This window comes from Microcaecilia unicolor, chromosome 9 (assembly GCF_901765095.1).
Source record: "Microcaecilia unicolor chromosome 9, aMicUni1.1, whole genome shotgun sequence".
Classification (NCBI taxonomy): domain Eukaryota; kingdom Metazoa; phylum Chordata; class Amphibia; order Gymnophiona; family Siphonopidae; genus Microcaecilia; species Microcaecilia unicolor.
The window spans coordinates 151,772,295-151,797,336 of record NC_044039.1 but is presented as its reverse complement, the minus strand read 5'-3'; the positions used below and the strand labels follow the sequence as shown (position 1 = coordinate 151,797,336).

Sequence of the window (25,042 nt, the reverse complement as noted above, 5' to 3'; positions counted from 1 at the left end):
GTATGGAAATGAAATGCAGTAAATATTTTTTCTAAGTAGTTATCTAGCAGGTCCTGCTATTCATTGAAAGGGTTTTCCCAAAAGCATAGCTGAGCTGGTCCCTTGGGCTCTGAGCTCACAATCACTAGTTCTTATTTCAGAAGTAACATAAATTACCTTATGTGTACCGGAACGCCTTTGACTTGATGTTTGGACTGGATCTGTAGATATTCTTTCCTTTGACAATTTATGGTAGTTCAACACCTTTATGCTAGGTTTATACATGCTAATCTTTCGTTTGATGACTGGAGAGAGTGAATTGCAGAGAATCATTTGTCTGTTAAATCGAGGAATGTTATGGATCAGTGATCCTGTGACAGGAAGCATCCTGCTAAATCCAGCATTAGCTGGCCACTTGATTATACAAAAACAAATGTGACAATAACCTACTGTAGGAGGTGACATCTAAAAGTGTCTTATTTAAAAAACTTTTAAAAAAATTACCATGACCAGATTTTGTCAGATCTCCGTTGCATTGTCAGATATGTTTTGTATAGGTGCACAGAAGTTATTCATACAATTGGAATAATTTAAGATTGTTTTTAATAGCACTTGTTAATGTACTTTATTTTTAATATCTTGGAAAGATTTACAAGGCGTCATAATCAATTATAACTGAACTTACAAAGTCAATCATAAAGCAGTAATTTGCACAAAGGGGAGACCCATAGCTTAATAAAGAATACAAATTATTCCAAGGGTTGCTCAAGGTTTCTTAAAATAGCCATCTTAAGTACGTAACAAAAATGAATGTTAATTTAAAGCTGCATTCTATATTAATCTGAGCAAGAGCAATTCACATATCGTGATATTCACAGTTTTCTAAGTCTAATCAAAAGTGTCGATCAATGGGAGGTGTCCAGTTGAAATGCAGAGTATTCATTTATACAAGTTTCTGAAACCTTTCAAGGACGGCAGTTCTAATTCAGACCTGAACGGGTCCTGTAGTGGTGGGCAACACAGATTGTGCCCTGTCGAGGTAACTTATCGAGGTAGACGCAGAAATGATAAAAGAAATCAGAGACGCAAACAAAATAGGCAATGTGATAATAATGGGTGACTTCAATTATCCAAATATAGACTGGGTAAATGTAACATCGGGACACGCTAGAGAGGTACAATTCCTTGATGAAATCAAGGACAGCTTTATGGAGCAGCTGGTGCAGGAGCCGACGAGAGAAGGAAATATTCTAGACTTGGTCCTTAGTGGAGCGCATGATCTGGTGAGGGAGGTTATGGTACTGGGGCCGCTTGATAACAGTGATCATAATATGATCAGTTTTGATATCAACCTTGAAGTAACTATACACAGGAAGTCAAATACATTAGCGTTTAACTTTAAAAAAGGAGACTATGATAAAATAAGAAGAACGGTGGAAACAAAACTTAGGGGGACAACTGAGAGGGTAAAAACTGTACAACAGTTATAGACGCTGTTCAAAAATACCATCCTGGAGGCCCAGGCCAAACATATTCCACAAATTAGAAAAGAAAGACGGAACTCCAAAAGACAGCCGGCCTGGTTGAAAAGTGAGGTGAAGGAAGCTGTTAAGGCTAAAAGAAATGCCTTCAGAAAATGGAAGAAGGAACCGTCTGAAAATAACAAGAAGCAGCATAAGGAGTGTCAAAGCAAATGCAAGGCGCAGATAAAGAAGGCCAAAAGGGATTACGAAAAAAGCATTAGAGGCAAAAAAGCATAGTAAAAATGTTTTTTCGGTATATTAAGAGCAGGAAGCCGGCAAAAAAAATCGGTTGGGCCGCTGGATGACTTAGGGGTAAAAGGGGCGATCAAGGAAGACAAAGAAGTAGTGGAGAGATTGAATGAATTCTTTGCTTCGGTCTTCACCGAGGAAGATTTGGGTGGGATACCGGTGTCGGAAATGATATTTCAAGCGGACAAGTCGGAGAAACTTACTGACTTCACGGTAAACCTGGAGGACGTAATGGGGCAGTTCAGCAAACTGAAGAGTAGCAAATCTCCTGGACCAGATGGTATTCATCCTAGAGTACTGATAGAACTGAAAAATGAGCTTGCGGAGCTACTGCTAGTGATGTGCAATTTATCCTTAAAATCGAGCGTGGTACCGGAAGATTGGAGGGTGGTCATTGTAACGCCCATTTTTAAAAAAGGTTCCAGGGGAGATCCGTGAAATTATGTCGGTGCCGGGGAAAATGGTAGAGGCTATTATTAGAAACAAAATTACAGAGCACATCTGAGGACATGGATTACTGAGACCGAGTCAGCACGGCTTTTGTCTGGGGAAATCTTGCCTGACCAATTTACTTCAATTCTTTGAAGGAGTAAACAAACATGTGGACAAAGGGGAGCCAGTTGATATTGTGTATCTGGATTTTCAAAAGGCGTTTGACAAGGTACCTCATGAAAGGCTACAGAGGAAATTGGAGGGACATGGGATAGGAGGAAAAGTCCTATTGTGGATTAAAAACTGGTTGAAGCATAGGAAACAGAGAGTGGGGTTAAATGGGCAGTATTCACAATGGAGAAGGGTAGTTAGTGGGGTTCCTCGGGTCTGTGCTAGGACCGCTGCTTTTTAATATATTTATAAATGATTTAGAGATGGGAGTAACTAGCGAGGTAATTAAATTTGCTGATGACACAAAGTTATTCAAAGTCGTTAACTCGTGACAGGATTGTGAAAAATTACAGAAGGATCTTACGAGACTGGGAGACTGGGCGGCTAAATGGCAGATGATGTTTAATGTGAGCAAGTGCAAGGTGATGCATGTGGGAAAAAAGAACCCGAATTATAGCTACGTCATGCAAGGTTCCACGTTAGGAGTTACGGACCAAGAAAGGGATCTGGGTGTCGTCGTCGATAATACACTGAAACCTTTTGCTCAGTGTGCTGCTGCGGCTCGGAAAGCAAATAGAATGTTGAGTATTATTAGGAAAGGTATGGAAAACAGGTGTGAGGATGTTATAATGCCGTTATATCGCTCCATGGTGCGACTGCACCTTGAGTATTGTGTTCAATTCTAGTCGCAGCATCTCAAGAAAGATATAGTAGAATTGGAAAAGGTGCAGCGAAGGGCGACTAAAATGATAGCGGGGATGGGACGACTTCCCTATGAAGAAAGAGTAAGGAGGCTAGGGCTTTTTAGCTTGGAGAAGAGACGGCTGAGGGGAGACATGATAGAGATATAAAATAATGAGTGGAGTGGAACAGGTGGATGTGAAGCGTCTGTTCACGCTTTCCAAAAATACTAGAACTAGGGGGCATGCGATGAAACTACAGTGTAGTAAACTTAAAACAAATCGGAGAAAATCTTTCTTCACCCAATGCGTAATTAAACTCTGGAATTCGTTGCCGGAGAATGTGGTGAAGGCGGTTAGCTTGGCAGAGTTAAAAGGGGGTTAGACGGTTTCCTAAAGGACAAGTCCATAAACCACTACTAAATGGACTTGGGAAAAATCCACAATTCCGGGAATAACATGTATAGAATGTTTGTACGTTTGGGAAGCTTGCCAGGTGCCCTTGGCTTGGATTGGCCGCTGTCGTGGACAGGATGCTGGGCTCGATGGACCCTTGGTCTTTTCCCAGTGTGGCATTACTTATGTGCTTATGTACTTGTATCTTCATCACTTTCACAGAGTGTACTGCAGAGATTTCTTTTAATGTCAGTTCATTCAAACAAGTTTAGTTAATTAGATTAAACTGCATATAACAGATTACTACTACTACTATTTATCATTTCTATAGCGCTACAAGGCATACGCAGCGCTGTACACCAGACTACAGCCACATTATCCAGGAGTGGTTGCTTTAGTTAGGTGACCAGTGCTACAGACAATTTGTGTGATATGTAGTTGCCTTCTAAGCAGAAGAACCTGGAATCCAGCATGTTTTTTTTAAACTTTCAGACTAGATTTATGGAAGTGTGCTGCCTGTTAATGCATGTTAATGACAGTACCTGATATAGTAAATAGACTCCATTGCTTAAAATTGGACCAGCAGTAAATAGCATGTGTGGTAGCATATTTTATGGGTTAGAGTCAAAAAGTGGCGCCCAAAAATCAGTGCCAAAATAAATTGACGTTCAGTGCTACTCTATAATGGGCACTCAAAGATGAGCACCCATTATAGAATAGCATTGAGTGCCAATTTGGGTACCAGGACGTACGCTGGTGCACTTCCCCAGTAATCTGTAACACTGTGCAAACTTTAGGAACACCCTTGACCCATCCATGTACCTCCCATGGCCACCCCTCCTTTTGAGGTACACATTGTTATAGAATAGCGCGTAGCAAGATGTGCACTTGACTTCAGATTGATGCAAGTTAGCACCCATTTATTGGCACCAATTGACTCAGCCAATTTAGTTGGCCGCATATCTTGGATTGACATCCATTTTTGGGCCCATATATTGAATCCAGGGATATATATCTAACCTGTGTGTTAAACTGTTACTGTTCCTTGCATTTTGGCACATGAGTGTTCTCTTTAAAACGCTCAACTCCTTTCACGTTCCTGAGTTTACAGAGACTTCAGAGCAGTATGGAATGAGGTTTTGAGACTCCCAACTCAACTACAGATTTGTTTTTTGTTTTTTAGGACAAAAATGTATGATGTAGATATTGAGGGCCTGATATTCTAAAGGGTTTTCCTATTTGTGTAAAAGGTGTTATAAACCCCTTAAATCACACATTTTAGGCCTGTAGCCCTCTGCATTATTCTTTTTTTCTCTACTGATACTGCATTTCAGTTTATTCTTATGTCCTTCGGTATGTTTGTGGTACTCTGAATTCTGGCAGTGCACACCATGCTTTGTTTTCATTACACATGACTAGGAGAGTGAGAAAAGGCTCCTGAGAAAAAAAAGAAGACAGTCGGGTATTTAATATATTCCTGAGCACACAAGAGCTACTTTGATCTTCGCTGATTTCCCAATTTGTTTCTGCCAGGTTTGCAAATAGTAATTGTCTGAATGTTCATTTTATGAAGTAATGCTGTGTTTTAGTATTTGTCTCTCTAAACTTCCTAATGAGTATTAATATAAATACTTACATAATGTGATAAATTTAATTATTTGCTAAGCTGATTTGATAAACTGCCTGTAGGTAACCAGGGTTTCTGATCTTTCTATGAACATTAGAGGTAATAAGAAATCTTGTATGGTAATATCTCACACAGATTTAACCAAGTTTCTAACAATTTTTTTTCTTTGCAATTTAGCACAATGCTCCAATACCTCAAGGTGGGCGCGGTGCAATCCAGTTTGTCACACAGTACCAACATTCTAGTGGACAAAGACGCATCCGTGTAACCACAGTAGCCAGAAAGTAGGTATCCCTTCTGAAGAATCGTTTAGTAATATTTACATCCTGCTTAAAAAGATGCTTCTGTTTTAATTTTTTTAATAAGGGCCTGCCACAAAATTTGTCTCACACTGCAGAATTTGCTGCTACTCTTTCAGTGCAACAATATCTCTTTCTCCACACTCTTACCTTCGACTCTTGTCAGTCACTCTTTCTGTCCTGTCCCACTACTTGAAAAGGAGTGATGGTATCTGTGTGCTTGTGATCATCATTCTATTATTGCAATTGGTTGTATAAAATAAAAGCCTGTCTGCCATGCACCGTAAAAGGAGCTGCTTGGCCTAAAGCCTTTTGCCAGCCAACCATCTTTTGAAGTGGTAAACAGACTGCCAGCTAATGTAGGGGCTATGAGATAGGAGTGTTGAAGTAGTTTAAGGCGGGGAATTGGTCAAGAAAAAGGAATGAACTTCAGGGAAAGAGCATTTTAGACAGAATGGAAGTATAGCTTGGAAATAATAAAAGGTAAAATTGCACTTAATAGTCACTAGTCAAGGGCCGGCATTAGCAGGTGGCAGACAAGGCAGTTGGCCTGGGCCCCAATGCCACAGGGGGCCCGTCTGCCTCAGGCTGAAAAAGGTATAGCCTGCAGGTGGGCTTTGGTGCCCCTTCCCCAGTTTCTTTCCTGGGCCCCTGAATGTCTAACACTAGCCCTGTTGCCAGAGGAGCATTTTGTACTTGATATTACTTTTGCAGAGAGGAAATATAAGTTGTAGAAACCTGTGAGTGTAGTACCTTAACTTATTATTAAAGAACTTTATTAGGCACTGAGAAGCAAAAACAGCAAAAGAGAACAAACCATGCTTCAATCAAAATCTTTGCAATCACAGAGTAAGAGAAACTCATATCTATATAAGCAACAAGTGGCCTAAAATGATCAAAATAGTACCTCACTCCCATAAAATGAATAATGCAAACAAGATCTAACACTATACATGGAACCCATAGAAGCAAAATTATGCATTCAGGATCCTACTGTGGCCAACATAAGTCAGGGAAATCCAAAACGGAAATCAAGTCATGCAATAAGAGTCACCTCTAGCAGAGGATAAGTCCAGAATCCCCTTATGTTCCAAGGTAGAAAGATAAATCATGGAGGAGTGCCACTCTGACAATGTTGGTGCGTCCAATATAATCCGGCGCAGCAGGATGGATTTCTTTGCTGTGAGGACAGAGCATTTCAAAAAGGCCCAAAAACCCTTAGGTAACGGGGAGGAAAAAGGAAAAATGTCAAACAAAAGATGTGGGTTTGGGCGCCACCTAATCTGCCACAGGTGACAGACATGGGCACAAATCTGCCTCTAGAAGTTACAAAATGGACTGACTAGACCAGAACATGTGGCTCAAGTGAGCATGAGGACTAGCACATTTCAAGCATACACTATTAGGTCGAAGAGTCGACCAGAAAGCTTTGCGAGGAGATACATACATTCTCATAATAAATTTATGTTTAAACGGTTTATTGAGTTTTCACACAAATCAAAACAATACAGTCTTGTGCACAAATAACAGCATTGTGACGAAACAACCCAAATCTATTCCAGACCAATCTACTACATTCTTCAAACTCCCTTCCCCCCTCCCCCTTTCCCTTCCATCCCCTCCCCTAACCCCTCCTCCTTCCCCCAAAACCACCCCCCGTCCTCCAACTCATAAAATAACAATTATATACACGAGAATATCATTTCACATCACATATGTAGAGATAATACAGTCTCGATGTCTACCAATAAATGCCTACCATTGAAACCCTATAACTCCCTCCCTCCCTCCCATACACAGAAGAAAAAGAAAAATTCCCCTCAGCAATGCCCTTGGGAGCTTGTGATCTGATAGCCCCCAAAGGCGGTGAGAAAGAACAAACAATCCCCATTATCCCCAACCCCCTCCCTATGGCACCTCTCACACCCTGAACCCCCCCTAAAAAAAAAAAAAAAAAAAGAGACCCCTCTTCGTGGTCCCCCCTCCTACCTTCCCTCCGTGCTTCTTTCTCCTGTCCTTATTCCACCCGGTGCTCCCCCTCTTTCCCCCGTGGTTCAGCACAGGCACCCTGACAAGAACTCCTTTATCCTCTTTACCCATAGTCTATTACCCTGTCCAAAAGATCAATCTTAAATCGTATTTAGAATGAGGCTCCTCGCTCTATGCGGGAGTGATTGCAAATATGGGTCCCAAATCGACAAGAATTGTTTTTTCCTCTTTGGTGTACCCCACATCTCTCGTTTCTCCATTAACAACAATACATGCAAACAATTCCTCCAAGCCCAAAACGAGGGGCTCTCAGTTCCAATCCATTCTCTCAAGATAATCCGCTTCCCTACCACCATTGCTTTCCGTATAAACAGTATTGTTTCCCGTTTAGTTACCCCAAACTTCTCATATTTATCTAGCAACACTCCAGCAGGCACCATCGGCAGAGGGTGTTTCCAGAGACCCCCCACATAGTTCAAGATTTCTGCCCAAAACAATTTAACCTCTGGACAGTCCCAAAAAGCATGATAAAATGAATTATTTCCTTGTTTACATTTGGGACATACCGGTGTCTCCACTCCTCCAAATCTAAATAACTGCTCCTGTGTCATATATGCTCGATGTAAGACCCTATATTGGCACTCTCTCAACTCTGCACTAGTAGACACCTCAGGGATCTTCCGAACCAAAACTGAGAGATCGACCTCCGTCAGATGTTCCCCTAAATCCTGATTCCAACGACGTAAAATCGCCGCTCTGGACCGACTCACTACCCGTTTTTGCACCTCCTTATGGAGAGACGAAATCGACAGTCCCCTCTCTGAAAACTGCCCAAAAAAGTCATCTAAACAGGTTCCCATTCGGGTTCCTAATGCTCTCCTATCCAAAGATTTATAATAATGCTGTAATTGTAAATAGGCTAGCACATCTCTCTGGTCTACTCCCAACTGACTTTGAAATTGCGCCCAACTAAATAATCTACCCTCCTCATCTAATACATGCCTAAAAAGAGTTAACCCCCCATTAGCCCATCGTTGAAAACTAGCATTATCTTGTCCTGGGGAAAACTGTTTGTTACCCCGAATGGGTAATTGGTCTGATACCCCAGGGTCCTCCCCCAATAACGGGACTAAATATCTCCAGGCCTCTCGCACCGATTGCAATACTATGCTACTTCTCAACTCTTTGGGCAGCTGTTTACCTACCTCCTGCATCAAATAGTTAATATGCCAAGGTGCATAGTATTCTCTTTCAAGCTCTACTGGTGTAAAAGTCTGTTCACTCAAATACCAGTCTCCTAGATGTCGCATTAGACATGCGTTATTATACGCTCTCAGATCTGGCAGTCCAAAACCACCATGCTTCCAAGCTCCTAAGAGGTATCTAAAGGCCATTTTGGGTTTTTTCCCCGCCCAACAAAATTTAGATAACAATCCTCTCATCACACCCAGATCCCGCTTCAATAACCGCAGCGGTAAGACCTGGAGTACATACAACCATCTTGGAAAAAGAACCATATTGAAGAGCTGTACTCGCCCATGAAGTGAGAGTGGTAAATGTATCCACTTCTGCAGCCAGTCTCTCGTGGAATTCAGCAACCTCTCAACATTACACCTATACATCCGTGATGTTCTCGTACAGAGTTGAATACCTAAATATCTAAACGAATTAGTCCCCCATTTTAAAGGAAATCCACCCACCCACTTCCGTCGTACAGACTCGCATGTGGCTAGTGCCAAAGACTTGTCCAGATTGAGCTTAAAACCTGAAAATTCCCCATACTCCCGAAAGCTCTCCATTAAAGTTGTTAACGAACCTTGGGGCTCAACAATATGAATCAGCAGATCATCTGCAAATGCAGACAATTTGAATTCTTGACTCCCAACCCGCACCCCTTTTATTTCTGGATTACTCACCACTTCCCTCACCAGAGGGTCAAGTGAAAGAACAAATAGCAAGGGAGAAAGAGGACACCCCTGACGTGTACCCCTGTGAATCGCAAAGGGGGGCGTGAATCCCCCGTTCAAACCAATCATGGCTAATGGAGACGTATAAAGTACTTGTACAGCCTGAAGAAAAGACTCTCCCACTCCATATTTCCGCAGGACCGCAAACATAAATCCCCAGCTCACCCGGTCGAACGCTTTTTCCGCGTCGAAGCTAACCACAAGGGATGGTGTCTGTGTGCGTTCTACTTGTTCCAGAGATATCATGATCTTCCTTACATTTTTCACGATGGTTCTACCCCTGACAAATCCCGCCTGTGGATCGGCTATCACCGAGGGCAGAACCCGTGACAGCCTATTCGCCAACACCTTGGCAAACAACTTAGCCTCAGTATTTAATAAGGATATGGGTCTATATGAAGACGGTTTCGTAGGATCTTTCCCAGGCTTCAGCAGCAGACTAATCTGAGCCACCTGGAGTGATGAAGGGAGAGCCCCATCACAAATAAATTGCGTAAACACCGAATGCAGTAGTGGTACAAGAGATGATGAAAGGAGCTTATAAAATTCAGCTCTCAGGCCATCTGGCCCCGGTGCCTTACCCACAGTGCTCTGCTGTATGGCTAACGCCACCTCGTCCTCTGTGATGTCTGCATCAAGCATTCTACGGTCTTTATCATGCACACAAGGAAGATCTACACTATGTAAGTAGGTATCACCCTCCAATAACTCCCCCTCTGAAGTTGCATATAACTGTTTATAGTATTTCAAGAAAACATCCAAAATTTCCGAGTCTTCTCTCACTAACACACCATCCCCTCTATCAATTTGAGATATTCTAGACGAACCTCTAGCTCCTCGAACCAGTCGGGCCATTAGCTTCCCAGATTTGTTCCCATGCCTATATAACTGGTACTTAAAATATTGCATGGATTTAACCGCCCGCGCATGAAGTAATTCCCCCAATGAGGTCTGCACAGCCATCAAAGCACTCCGCCTATCTTCCGACTGACATTTCCCATAAAGAATCCGCTCCTTAATCAATTGCTTCTCTAGCCTCAAAATTTCCCGGTCTCTTGCCTTCTTTTTAAACGCCGTGTATGCTATAATTTCACCACGTAACACTGCCTTAGCCGTCTCCCAGAAAAGGACTGAGTTGTTCCTGTGCGCAGCATTATCTTCCTGATACTCAGCCCATTTTTTTAGCAAGTAGTCTCGGAACTCAGCATCCCAATACAATTGCAATGGAAACCTCCACCTAAATGCCCTTGTCTCCACTGAACCTATTGCAAGTGTGCACCACACCCATGCATGATCCGACACACTATAAGCCCCAATCCCAGCCTCTTTTACCTTCGAGAACAAGGATGTTGATATTAACCAATAGTCAATCCGTGACTGAGTTCCATGGGCCCTCGAAAGGTGGGTGAAATCCTTCTCCATGGAGTGTAACGTACGCCACACATCTAGCACATGTAGCGTAGTGCAGAGTAATGGAATACCCTTATTAGAATTTCCCGCCCTCCGGGTTCCTGAAGAACTATCCATAGTTGGGTTATGAACTAAATTGAAATCCCCTCCCATCAGTATAGGTATATCTGGCATTTCTAGCAATCTACGAGTAAGGGTATGTATAAAGCTACTATCATAGTTGTTGGGACCATAAACATTACATAAAAGTACTTCTTGCTTATCCAATATCACCCTGGCAATTAGAAAACGACCCTTGGGATCTCTCCAAATTTGCTTCTTTTGAACTTCCAGTCCCCTCCGGAATAGGATCAGCAGTCCTGCCTTACGGTTTATCGCCGGTGCTTCCACCAAGTCTGCCACCCACCATTTCTTAAATTTAAGGTGTTCTGAAGTGGGCAGATGAGTCTCCTGCAAAAAAACTATGTCTGCCCTCTGCCGATTTAAGGCCTGCATAATTTTTTGTCTTTTTATAGGTGAAGAAACCCCATTCACATTCCATGATATCAATTTGAGCGTAGTCATGGAGGAATAGAATGCAAGTAATTCCAAATATCCAACCCTTTAAAATAGGCCTCAGGGCTACCCCAGCAATAACCCTTCCAGCCCCCCACTTCTCTCACTTTACTCCAGTGTGCTTGCACCGTCCCACAGACCGGGGGAGCCACCCGGGCAACAAAACCAGCACAAAAATTAAAGCAAGAAAAAAAATAAATAAACAAAACATAACAAATGAAACATCTCCCCCCCCTAACCCAACCAAACTCCCCCCCCGACCGCTTGCACTTCCCCTTCCCTCCCTTGGTTTGAAGTTCCCAACTCCACCATCCCCCACTAAGTAGGCCCCGTAGGAGAAGCACTATCCCGGTCCCCCTCTGCTAATCAAGAAGGCTAAGTTATCATTGCCCATCACCCAGTCAGAGATAACTAGTGCATATCTCTACTTTTTCATCCTCCAAAACATCTACCATGCCCCACACACTCGCATCATGCATCCTCTAAGCATTTCCTTACCTCCCTCCATCCAAGTCACTCAGATCTCACCCAAAGCAATTACCCTTCAGTTCCCCTTTTATACCCCTCAGGGATTCAAATTCAACATAACTCATATCCTATACATCCAACTGAAGTCACCCCATTACAAACATCTAATATCCAAAAAACAACTGTTATCAACAAAATATTGGGCAATCATACTGTTTCAAATTTAAGATACCCCATACACCATCCCATATGGTTTTTCAGACATGGACAGTAAACTTCTTTTTTACAAAAAAGGAACAAACATTAAAGAAAGAATACTGTGAGAGCTGCAAAGTCCCTTCTCATGCAACCACCACCATCCAGAATTACCATACTTATCGTCCACCTCTCCAGGTGATTGCGCTTACAACGGCGTTAGCGTTTGCAGAAAAGCTTTGGCTCCATCAGTTGTCTCAAACAGCTGCGGTTTCCCTTCGGTGAATACTTTGAGCCGCGCAGGATACAGCAACGCAAATTGAATGTTCCGCCGATGCAGTTCTCCACAAATAGGAGCGTAGGCCTTGCGCAACAGGGCCACCCTAGAAGAGTAGTCCTGAAAGCAAAGTACCGATTGATTTTCAAAGGTTAAAGTGCCCCTACTTCGAATAGCTTTAAGTATTTCAGTCTTGTGGACATAATTTAAAAGCTTAAAGATAACCACTCGTGGCCTGGCCTCCGCGGCCCTCCGCGGGCCCAAACGATGGGCGCGTTCAATGCGGAGCTCTCCCGCTTCTGATTTCAATTGAAGACTCTTGCTTAACCAGGATTCCAAAAATCCGCGAAGCTCCGAATCCGCGATCTTCTCTGGGAGACCCACCAGCCGCAAATTAGCTCGCCTAGAGCGGTTTTCGATGTCGTCAATCTGATCCTCCAGCGAACGCACACGTTTTTGCAGGTCCTCCTTCCCAGCCGTTAGCTGCTGCACCTGATCTTCCAAGTCAGATACTCTTTGGCATTGGGCTGAGAATTCACCTTTCAAGTCCTCTAGCCTTCCGTCCACGGTGTCGAGCTTATCTGCCACTTTCTGCAGCCGCTGATCTAAGGAGGCGTCAATGACTTTCCGCACCTCCGCCACAACCTCCGCCACCCAAGCTGAGCTGATCGTGGCTTGGCCTGATTCGCCGTCGTCCGCCATTTTGTGTTCACTCTGGCGCGCTTTATCTTTATCTTTTCGCGGCGCACGAAGGGCCATCGCACTCAAAGAAGCCCGCTATATTCCAGCTGCTTTCCAGAGATCCGTCCTCAATCTGCAGCACCAAAATCTTGTGGCAAAGCTCTGTTAAATTGTTAATTCGAGGGTCGAACCGGGAGCTCTCCTCAATCACAGCCGCTTCCTAGCTCGGCATCACGTGACCTCCCTCATAATAAATTTATAGTGTAATTCCCCACAGTATAGCATTTTTAGTAGTCTTTGAGCCGTCATTAAACTAGACAAAAGTAACAACAATTGTGCATCTAGACCCAGAATAGTTAAGTGTCTCCCACACCTCTGGAGTAAGAGTCCCCCCAAGCATTGAGGAAAGGTAGTGATGGATCTTGTGATAGAACATTGTGTTTTAAACCTGTAAAATTGCCTTTATTAAACAAACTAGTGCATTTCTCGAGTTTGGCCAGCAAATGGTGTATGTTTTATGTTAAAGCTGTTATAGAAAGTGAATGCCCTCTTTTAGTTTCACTCAGTGAAGAAGTGAATCTACAGTACTGTGAGCAGTATACTTTAAAACTTGTTGACTGGGCTCTGGTTGGTCTGGAATTTGAAATTACCCAGCACTTTCTGGCTGTTGCTTCAGTGTTAGCCAGGGAGAAAAGAGAAACAGATCTCTTTTTCTGAGGCTCCGTGAACAGTTATATATCCGGATCTTCCCAGGTACTGTTTAGATAGTACACAAATGTTTAGTTATTGTTATAATTGATCCATATTTCAGTTAGGACAATAAATAATTGCTTATTGCCTCTGTCTGTCTGGACCGTTAAAGAATCCTGGTGGTTTGTGTGTTGGGTCTGTGAGTGCTTTCTGGGAACTGAGGGACCACTGGGAGTGTGGCCTCCAGTAACCTAGAAATCACTGGGGATAGTTTGAGAGCAGGAAACTCACCCAGAGGCAGTTGCGACCCAGTCGGTGGGAGAAGGGTGCTAATGTAGAGCACAAGTGTCACAGCCTTAGGGATAGTGAGCCCTTGGACTGCAGCCAGAACTGAGGCAGGCAAGTCACCTGGGCTGGCACAAGGCAGGAGTCAGAACAAGACAGGACTAGGCAAGACTAGGCTAGATAAGACAAAACAAAGCAAGGCAGAGGAAACAAGATACAATAGACAAGACAAGGACCGGATCTAGATGAGGCAAGGAAAGCAAGACAAAGGGGCTAGAACTGGAACCCAGATAGGACAAGGCAAGACTCGGAACTAGATTAAAACTGGGTCCAGAAAACGGCAAGACCAGGACTGGACAGAATGAGACAAGGCAAGGCTAGACACAAAATACAGCAGACAAAGCAGGGCAGGAACTAGGCAACAAGAACAAACGGAAGCAAAACTATAAACAAGGCAGGAACAAGGCTTGGCAGGAGCAGGAACCAGGAACAGGACTTGGCTTGGCAAGAGGAACAGGATTCAGGGACAGACTTGGCTTGCAGGAACAGAGCATAACTGAAGCAATAATCAAGAGCAGGGCTAGATTAAACCAGAGGTAGAGTCAAACTGTAACAGACACCAAGAGCAGTGTGTGGCTATAGAGCCAGGCTTTCAGGAACAAGGTTCAGAAACAAAACACACAGAAACAAAGGTTTAAAGTACAAAACTCACAGAAACACAATTAAACAGAAACAAGAGTAAAGCTTCTAGAAGAAGGTTTAGAGAAGCCAGGCTTTCAGGTATAGGACTCATAGAAACACAAGTAGGCAGGAACAAGACTATACAGGAGTAAAGCTTCAGGAACAAGGTTTACAGAAGCGAGGGTTTCAGGAACATGGTTCAGAAACACAAGAACAAGTCTTCAGGGACAAGACTCACGGGAACAAAGCCAGGCTGGAATCAAAGCTTGCAGGAACAAAGCCAAACAGGGACTGGCTCTAAACAGGGAACACAAAGACAAGGTTAAAAGACCTGTTGGAAAGGCATGAGAGTTCCAAGGTGCTTCATAAAAGACTTTTCTGATGATGTCACAACTTGGAGCGAGGCTTGGATAACAGGACCACCAGACAGTAGATGCATCAATGCAGGGATGAAGCAGTCTGGAGAAGCCACAGAGCCAGATCACTGGAAAAAGGTGAGTCTGGATGCAGGGGCACTGCCATAGCCGTGACAACAAGCAGCGAGCGCAGGCGGACCTGAGCTGTGCTAGGAATAGAACCTGTAAGTGGCCACGGGGTAACCCCAGGCAGGTGGCTAGGTGTTTTGTGACAGACCTGCCCTTCTTTTTTTTTTTGTGGCAGTGGTCGGATTGTCACGCTCAGTGTGTGGTGTAAGGGTCACCATCCACTGAGTGGTTCACAGTATTTTTTTTTTATCTGTTCTCCGAGGACAAGCAGGCTCACGAAACCGCAACGGCCCAGGAGACCGGCAAAATATCTAAAGCAAAGCAAAAAAACTCTCTAGAATGCTCCGGTGCACGAGCAGAGCACACTGTGCATGCGTGAACGGCTTCCCACCCGCGGCACGAGCGTGACAATCAGTTTCTTTTCATCTGCGTCTGGAGTGACAGCTTTTAGGCTGCTCGGCCGGGTTTTATTTTCCTTTTTTGTGCCTTTTTAATTGGCACAATCGCGTCCTTTAATTTCGCAGCCGCCGTTTTTCCATCCATGTCATCGAGGACACCCAGCGGCTTCAAGCGTTGTACTCGGTGCAAACGGACCATCTCGGCTACCGACCCCCCACGCATGGTGTCTCCAGTGCCTTGGGCCCGATCATCTACCAGCTGCTTGTAAGCTGTGTTCTTTAATGAAAAAATGGACTCAAGTGTCTCGGGAGGCTCAATGTGAAAAACGTTTTGCGGATTGGTCCGATCCTTCGATGTCGGCATCTGCATCGGTACAGAGGTTGGCGGCATTGACTTCGAGAGCGCAAGTAATGGCTGCCGAACGACCATATCGCGCTGGGAGCAGCAAGGCATCAAGTAGGTCTCTACCTGTCTCGAGGCCTACTGCTATGAAGGCCCCCCAGGACCGACCTTAGTCAGTCCCGGGCCCGAGGAGGCGTGAGGATTCCACTTCCTCCTCTTCAGTACCGAGGAGTCTCGATGACGGGCGTTGAGCGAAGGCTAAGAAGCACCGTCATCGATCTCCTTCCATGCATAGTACCGACAGCTCCGGGGAGCCGAGGGATTCGGCACCCGAGAATTGTCGGAGCCAAAAGGACCGCTCGCCCTCTATACAGGAAGTGCCGATGCGTCAGTCTTCTGGCAGCCTGGTATCGGCTCTCAAGCCCCCTCAGATTCTGCCACCGACTCCTGTGCCGCGCCCCCCCCCAACCTTTTCCGAAGGAAGCTCTTGACGAGCGCATGAGGGCACTTCTTCCAGAGCTTCTGGAGGGATTGCTGCGCCTGTCCACTTCGGTGCCAGGGGTGCTTGCGCCTTCTGCACTGACTGTTGAAGTGGCATCTGGTCCTTTGCCTGTGGTGAGGACCCCGTCCTTGGTGCCGCTTGCGGCATCGGCTGCCACCCGGGTCGACTCTCCAACGTTGGTGGAGGAAGCTTCGCCGCAGTCCAGGCAGCGGTCGACTTCTCGATATCCCCCTCGAGGTCGTCATTCCTCAATGTCAAGACAGGCTCGGGCTGTTCTTAGAGAACTTTTGCCCGATACCGATGATGAGCGCTCGTGGGAGGAAGAGGAAGATCCCAGATACTTTTCTGAAGAAGAGTCATATGGGGTCCCCTCTGATCCTACTCTGCCAATTGAAAGAAGGATGTCTCCACCTGAGAGTCTTTTTTTCCTCCTTTGTTCGGGAAATGTCTAAGGATATTCCCTTCCCTGTGGAGGTTGTGGATGAGCCCAGGGCCGAGATGCTCGAAGTCTTGGATTATCCTTCTCCACTTACAGAGGTTGCAATGGCTCCCTTGCATAACACACTCAGGGAAGTTCTTATGCGAAACTGGTCGTTCCCTCTCTTTAATCCAGTGGTCCCCAGAAAAGCTGAGTCCCAGTACAGAGTCCATGGAGAGCTGGTAATGGTGAAGTCTCAACTACCTCACGATTCCATGGTGGTGGTGGATTTTGCTCTCAGGAGAGCCAAGAGTACTAGGGACTATGCCTCGGCGCCCCCAGGCAGAGAGTCTAGGACCTTGGATTCTTTTGGGAGAAAGACGTATCAGGCCGCTATGCTCGCAGCCAAGATTCAAACATACCAGCTCTACATGAGCATCCACTTGCGGAACTCAGTGAGGCAAATGTCCAGTTTGGACGAAGCACTTCCTCCGGAGCTTGCTGAACCTTTTCACCAGGTGGTCAAGCAGCAGAAGGCGTGTCGAAAATTCCTGGCCAGGGGTACTTATGATACTTTTGATGTGGCATCCCGAGTAGCTGCTAAAGGTATAGTGATTCACAGACTCTCATGGCTGCGCGTCTCTGACCTGGATCATAAGACCCAGCAGCTAATGGCGGATGTTCCTTGCCAGGGGGATAACCTTTTTGGCGAAAATGTAGAGGATATGGTCGATCAGATCAAGAAGCACCATGATGCTATGGATTCTCTCTCCTGCTGGACGTCTTCTGCTACCACCTCCTCATCTAGGAGGTTTTTTGTAGGGAAGAGGCGTGCTCCCTGTTCCTATAATAGGCGTAGGTACACTCCTGCTTCTCAGCAGCCTGTCCAGGTTCAGTCCCAGTGCGCTCGTTCCCGTCAACGGCGTGCGCCTAAGGCCCCTGCGGCTCCCCAGCAAAAGCAAGGGACAGAGTTTTGACTGGCTCCAGTGCAGCATAGCCTCAGAAAAAGTGTCTGTGCCGGACGACTTGCTGATCGGAGGGAGGTTGATCTTTTTTCACCAAAGGTGGCTTTTCATAACGTTCGGCCGGTGGGTTCTTCAAATAGTCCAGTTAGGATACACCCTCAATCTGATATCCAAACCTCCAAATTGCCCACCGGGAGCTCATTCTTCCAGCTCCCAGAACAGGCAGGTACTTGCAGAGGAACTCTCTGCCCTTCTAAAGGCCAATGTGGTCGAACCCGTTCCACCAGGGGAAGAAGGGCTGGGGTTCTATTCCAGGTACTTCCTTGTGCAAAAGAAAACGGGGGTGGGGGGGTGGGGGATGCGTCCCATCCTAGATCTAAGGGCCATGAACAAATTCCTAGTCCGAGAACAGTTCAGGATGTTTTCCCTAGGCACCCTTCTTCCCATGATTCAGGAAAACGATTGGCTATGCTCTCTGGACTTAAAGGACGCCTACACCCACATCTCGATACTCCCAGCTCACAGGAAGTATCTTCAATTTCGGTTGGGAACTCGGCACTTTCAGTACTGTGTACTGCCCTTTGGTCTCGTGTCTGAGCCCAGGGTTTTTACAAAGTGCCTGGCAGTTGTCGCAACATCGCTATGCAGACTGGGAATGCATGAGCTCCCTTATCGCGACAATTGGCTGGTGAAGAGCACCTCGGAGGCAGGCGCTCCACAGTCCGTGCGGATGACTATTCGGGTGCTAGAACTTCTGGGGTTCATGATCAATTATCCCAAGTCCCATCTGGTCCCGGTTCAAAAATTGGAGTTCATTGGAGCTCTGTTGGACACACGGATGTCTCAAGCTTATTTTCCTCAGGCAAGGGCAGACAATCTCCTGGTCCTGGTGTCCATGGCTCGAGCATCTCAACAGATCACAGCTCAGCAGATGTTGAGACTCTTAGGACACATGGCTTCCACAGTTCATGTAACTCCCATAGCACGCCTACATATGAGATCAGCTCAATGGACTCTAGCTTCCCAGTGGTGCCAGGCCACAGGAGATTTAGAGAATGTGATCCATCTCTCCACCGACGTTTGCAGTTCCCTTCAGTGGTGGACCATTCGCTCGAATTTGATCTTGGGATGTCCATTCCAAATTCCTCAGCCACAAAAAGTGCTGATGACAGATGCATCCCTCCTGGGGTGGGGAGCTCATGTAGATGGACTTCACACTCAAGGAGCTTGGTCCTTTCAGGAAAAGGGTCTTCAGATCAACCACCTGGAATTACGAGCGATCTTGAACACTCTGAAGGCTTTTCAGAGACCGGCTGTCCAACCACATCATATTGATTCAGACAGACAATCAGGTTGCTATGTATTACACCAAAAAGCAGGGGGGCACCGGATCTCGCCGTCTGTGTCAAGAAGTTGTTCGGATGTGGCTTTGGGCATGCGGTCACGGCATGTTTCTCCAAGCCACATATCTGGCAGGCGTAAACAACAGTCTGGCCGACAGATTGAGCAGGGTCATGCAACCTCACGAGTGGTCGCTCAACATGGGCGTTCTCCACAAGATCTTCCGAGCGTGGGGCACCCCCTCGGTGGATCTTTTTGCCACTCAGATCAATCACAAAGTCCCTCAATTCTGTTCCAGACTTCAGGCCCACGACAGACTAGCGTCAGATGCTTTTCTCCTGCATTGGGGGACAGGCCTTCTGTATGCGTATCCTCCCATACCTCTAGTAGGGAAGACTTTGCTGAAACTCAAGCAAGACCGCGGAACAATGATCCTGATTGCTCCCTTCTGGCCTCGTCAGATCTGGTTTCCTCTTCTTGAGTTGTCCTCTGAAGAACCGTGGAGATTGGAGTGTTTTCCGACCCTCATCACCCAGAACGAAGGGTCGCTTCTACATCCCAACCTCCAGTCTCTGGCTCTCACGGCCTGGATGTTGAGAGCTTAGAAGTTGCCTCCTTGGGTCTTTCAGAGGATGTCTCCCGAGTCTTGCTTGCTTCCAGAAAAGATTCCTCGAAAAAGTGTTATTCTTTCAAATGGAGGTGGTTTGCTGTCTGGTGTGACAGCAAGGCCCTAGATCCTTTTTCTTGTCCTACACGGACCCTGCTTGAATACCTTCTACACTTATCAGAGTCTGGTCTCAAGACCAACTCCGTAAGAGTTCACCTTAGTGCGATTTGTGCTTATCATCACCGTGTAGAGGGTAAGCCTATCTCTGGACAGCCTTTAGTTGTTCGCTTCATGAGAGGTTTGCTTTTGTCAAAGCCCCCTGTCAAACCTCCACCAGTGTCATGGGATCTCAATGCCGTTCTCACCCAGCTGATGAAAAGCTCCTTTTGAGCCACTGAATTCCTGCCATCTGAAGTACTTGACCTGGAAGGTCATTTTCTTGGTGGCTTTTACTTCAGCTCGTAGAGTCAGTGAGCTCCAAGCCCTGGTAGTGCATGCATCTTATATCAAGTTTCATCATAACAGAGTAATCCTCTGCACTCACCCTAAGATCTTGCTGAAGGTGGTGGCTGAGTTCCATCTGAACTAGTCAGTTGTCTTGCCAACATTTTTCCCCGTCCTCATACCTGCTCTGGTGAAGACAAGTTGCACACCTTGGACTGTAAGAGAGCATTGGCCTTTTACGTGAAGCGGACAAAGTCCTACAGACAGGCCGCCCAATTGTTTGTTTCTTTCAATCCCAACAGGAGGGGAGTCGCCATCAGAAAATGCACAGTCTCTAATTGGCTAGCGGATGGCATATCCTTTACTTATGCCCAAGCAGGGCTGACTGTAGAGGGCCATGTCACGGCTCATAATGTCAGAGCAATGGCTGTGTCAGTGGTTCACTTGAAGTCAGCCTCTATTGAAGAGATTTGCAAGGCTGCAACGTGGTCATCAGTTCACACATTCACATCTCACTACTGCCTTCAGCAGGATACCCGACGCGACAGTCGGTTTGGGCAGTGAGTGCTGCAGAATCTGTTCGGGGTTTAGAATCTAACTCCACCCTCCTAGGCCCATTTCTGTTTTGTTCCAGGCTGCACTCTCACTTAGTTGTGTTTCTTTTCATGACAATCTCTGTTATGTCCTCGCTGTTGCGAGGCCCAATTGACCAATGTTCATTGTTTTGAGTGAGCCTGGCTGCTAGGGATACCCCGATTGTGAGAACAAGCAGCCTGCTTGTCCTCGGAGAAAGTGAAGATACATACCTGTAGCAGGTATTCTCTGAGGACAGCAGGCTGATTGTTCTCACAAACCCACCCACCTCCCCTTTGGAGTTGTTCTAATTCTCTGGTTGCTTTTTTATGAAACTGATGATGTCACGCTCGTGCTGTGGACAGGAAGCTGTTCACGCATGCGGAGTGCACTCTGCCCACGCGCCGGAGCATTCTAGAGAGTTTTTTGCTTTGCTTTGGATATTTTGCCGGTCTCCTGGACCGTCGCGGAAGACGACCTAGTCGTGAGAACAATCAGCCTGCTGTCCTCGGAGAATACCTGCTACAGGTATGTATCTTCACTTTACCTTCAGACACAGAGCACAGTGAACAAGTGCAGCAGTAACAGGGTCCCTTTCCTGTTAAGTTTTTTTTAGTAGTGTTAGGAGATTAGCAGTGTGCTGATGGCAACTGGTAGCAGCCCTCAAACACTGGATATGCCTGTCCTAACACAAGAGCAACTGGATCACCTCAGTGGGGAGAAGCTGCAGGACTGGCCTGTGCAGAGTTCTCTTGGGGTGAGAGCAGACCCCTTATGGACCAGAGGCCTGTGAGTTGGCAGAGCCAGATGCCATACCAGCTGAGATCTGGCGGATCTACATGCTAGAGCGACAGCAGCGGGAAGAATGGGAAGACAGGCTGCGGCGAGAGGAATAGGGAGCGCAACAGTGGTTAGACCAGCTGCGGAGAGAGGAAAGGGAAAAGCGACAGCCGCAAGAGGAGTGGGAACAACAGCATGAGAAGATGGATATGGAAGTGGCTTGCATCCAAAGCTCCAGCCCAACCCCTGCGCCAAGGCCCAAGGCAGGATTCATAGTCCGGATCGGGCCCAACTTGTTTTCACAGTTTGATGATACCAGATGTGACATGGATATCTAACTTCCTTTGAAAAACTTTGCCGCCTCAGTGAGATTCTTCAGAAAGACTGGGTTCGCTATCTGGGAGGAAACTCACTGGTAGAGCACTTGAGGCATTCCAAGGACTGTCCATGGAGATGTGCTCCCAGTTTGAGGAGGTGCACAAAGCTTTGTTGAACCATTATGCCATTACCCCTGAGACCTATAGACTAATGTTCTGGACTTTGCAAAAGGGGGTAGATGATACAGCGAGTTTGTGATTCAGCTGAGATACCAGCATCAGTGGTGGCTCAGTGGAGCTGAAGTTAAAACCTGGAGGACTGCCAAAATCTGATGGTCCTGGAGCAGTTTCTTCAGCGTTATCATCCAAAGGTGAGGGAACACGTTCAAGATCTCAAGCCACATATTCCAGAGAAAACGGCTGAGTTGGCTGACATCTTTATGGCTAACCATCCCTGATTGGCAAAGAGAAGCCGTTCTTATCCACAGCAGCCAGGATCTAAGGGTGGCCAGGGCCCTAAGCCAAATATTCTTGCAACCTCAGAGTCTGTCAGCAAACTGTCAGGGACACAGTTTATGCCTGAGTTGATCCAAAATCTGTGGGCACACTGTGGAGTGAAATCTGTACATACCACACCATATCACCCTGAAACTATCAGGTTGGTGGAGATCATATGCTAAAGACTGTTGTGGAAAGAGGAGACCATGACTGGGAGAAATACTTGCCCTACCTACTGTTTGTGTACATAGAAGTACCTCATGAGTTTGAGGTAAATTGGGCCATTCCAACAATTTGTTCTGAGAGCTGTACGAAGCGAGATTCAAATGCTTACCACCACCACCACAGCTGTTAATTCTGAAATCACCACCTTGGAGCAGACAAGCAGGGCCACCGAAGGGGGAGGGGGCAAAATTCCCCAGGCCTGGCCTCCAAGGGGGGTCCGCCATGTCGGCAAGATTTCCTTGGCAGAAAGGCAGAAGGCAGCTCAGGCAGTCTGCCGCTGCATTGGTTTCCGAATCTTGTGTCTCGGCCAGGTTAGCAGCACAATACGTTAACGTGCTGCTAACCCGGCCAGTACACAGATGAGCAGGAGACCAGTACAGGCTGAAGTCTTCTGTTCTGACCGTTGCTCTGTAGGTCCTTCTTCCTGCTTTGTCTGGGTCCGTCCTCCTCTGATGTCAGGTACTTCCTGTTTCTGCCATGGCTGGGAGCAAGAGGGGATGCGGTAGGAAGGGAAGGATCTGCAGCATTAGAGGGGTGGCATGGGGTGGCAGCTGCTGGGAGGGAGTGTGGGGGTCGGTGGCAGCCCAGGTGGGGGGATTTGGATGCCATCAAGGTGGTTTTGGTAAGGTATTTGTCCATACACGGTAAAGCAGATCAAAGAAAAGTATCGTGCCAAAAAAAAAAAAAAAAAAGCAAAGGGGAGTCAATGCAGGGAGATAGAAGAGAGGCCCCCGAGCAGCTCTCAAACAGTCTGGAGCCACTCACTGCATCACATGATCCCTCTGTGTAGTACCTTAATTTAACAGATAAATGCTTTTTTTGGTCACTCTTTGTTGTGATCAGTAGATAGAAAAATAAATTCACTGTGGTAATTGGCCAAAAGAATGTCCCCAAAACACCTTGTACATGGCACTCAGAGTGACATATTTGAAGAGGACCAGGAAGTCAAACTTGAGTCCTACAGCTTGGCAAGCAGCATCTAGGTTCTTTTTTTTTTTTTTTTTTAGTAATTTATCACTTTTCAAAGTCATTTTACAAGTTATAAATGTTCATAGAACATAATTTTGACAGTTAACGGTTCAGTTTCACAGGCAGAGGAATCTTAAAATCTTCATGGTCAGTCACTGTGGGTCATATTTTGCTAAGCACTTCCTAGACACAAATGGGGGAGAAAGCTTAGTACCTCTGACCCAGTCTTTTTTTTTTTTGTTTGTTTGTTTTGTTTTTGTCTGTCGCCTGATTATTGTCAGAGCCTGTTTTGTTGTGTGTTTTAAGATCACATAACCTACAGTCAGTGGCCCTGGGTTCAAGCAAGTCAGTAAGATACTGAGTTAAAATACAGCTGTGAACAAGGAGAGATGCTTTCTGTGGAGCTCTGATTATAGAGAAGATTGAAGTGTGCATCTGACTGATTTAGTTAATATTTAAAAGAATGCTGCATCAGGATAGAAACCTGAAAAATAAAACCAACATACCGCTGTGCTTGACTGAGAGTTTGTGTGTGTGTTTTTCCATTGCTAATTAAGGATACAAAGAGTTTTGCCAGAAAAATAAATATGATGGAATATAGTAATATTTGCTAGTTCATGAATGTTTGCGTAACTTAGCTACAGAATTCACAATTACAGAAATACATAGATACATAGTAAATGACGGCAGATAAAGACCTGTACGGTCCATCCAGTCTACCTAACAAGGGTATGTGATACTTTATATGTATACCCGTTTGATTTGTCCTTGCCTTACTCAGGGCACAGACTGTAGAAGTTCCCAGTACTGTTCTTGTACTAAGTTCTGAAGCTAACATCGAAGCCCCTTAAAATTTACACTCCAGCCCATCCCTATCTATTCAGTCACAATCAGGGCGTAGACTGTAGAAGTCTTCCCAGCTCCCGTTTTGTTTCCAATTACTGGCGTCGCCACCCAAATTCCGCTAATATTCCACGGAACCATTCCTTCTAAACAGGATTCCTTTGTGTTTATCCCACGCATGTTTGAATTCCGTTACCGTTTTCATCTCTACCACCTCCTGTGGGAGGGCATTCCACATATCCACCACCCTATCAATGAAAAAAATACTTCCTGACATTAGTCCTGAGTCTGCCCCCCCCTTCAACCTCAATTCATGTCCTCTAGTTCTACCGCCTTCCCGTCTCCGGAAAAGGTTAATTTGCGGATTAATACCTTTCAAATATTTGAACGTCTGTATCATATCACCCCTGTTTCTCCTTTCCTCCAAGGTATACATGTTCAAGTCAGCAAGTCTCTCCTCGTACGGTTTGCAATGCAAATCCCATACCATTTTCATAGCTTTTCTTTGCACTGGACAGAAAACAGAGGGTAGGGTTAAATGTTCATTTCTCTCAATGAAGGAGGGTGAACTGTGGTGTGCCGCAGGGATCTGTTCTGGGACCGGTGCTATTTAACATATTTACAAATGATATGGAAATCAGAACGATTAGTGAGGTGATTGAATTTGCAGATGATACAAAACTATTCAAGGTTGTTAAAACACAAGCGGATTGTGAAATACTGCAGGAAGACGTTAGGAAATTGGAAGGCTGGTTAACCAAATGATAGATGAAACTTAAT

The 25,042-nt window shown here is 45.7% G+C and overlaps 1 protein-coding gene across 1 annotated transcript in view; it reads left to right on the top strand.

Annotated features, from left to right (window-relative positions):
• The window catches only part of LOC115477307 (protein transport protein Sec23A), a 192,416-nt gene that overhangs the window by 119,722 nt on the left and 47,652 nt on the right, over nucleotides 1-25,042 (top strand). The window contains exon 13 of the mRNA XM_030214093.1: nucleotides 5,235-5,341. Within this exon, the coding sequence (XP_030069953.1) occupies nucleotides 5,235-5,341 (107 nt within the window). The remainder of the gene's footprint in view (nucleotides 1-5,234; nucleotides 5,342-25,042) is intronic.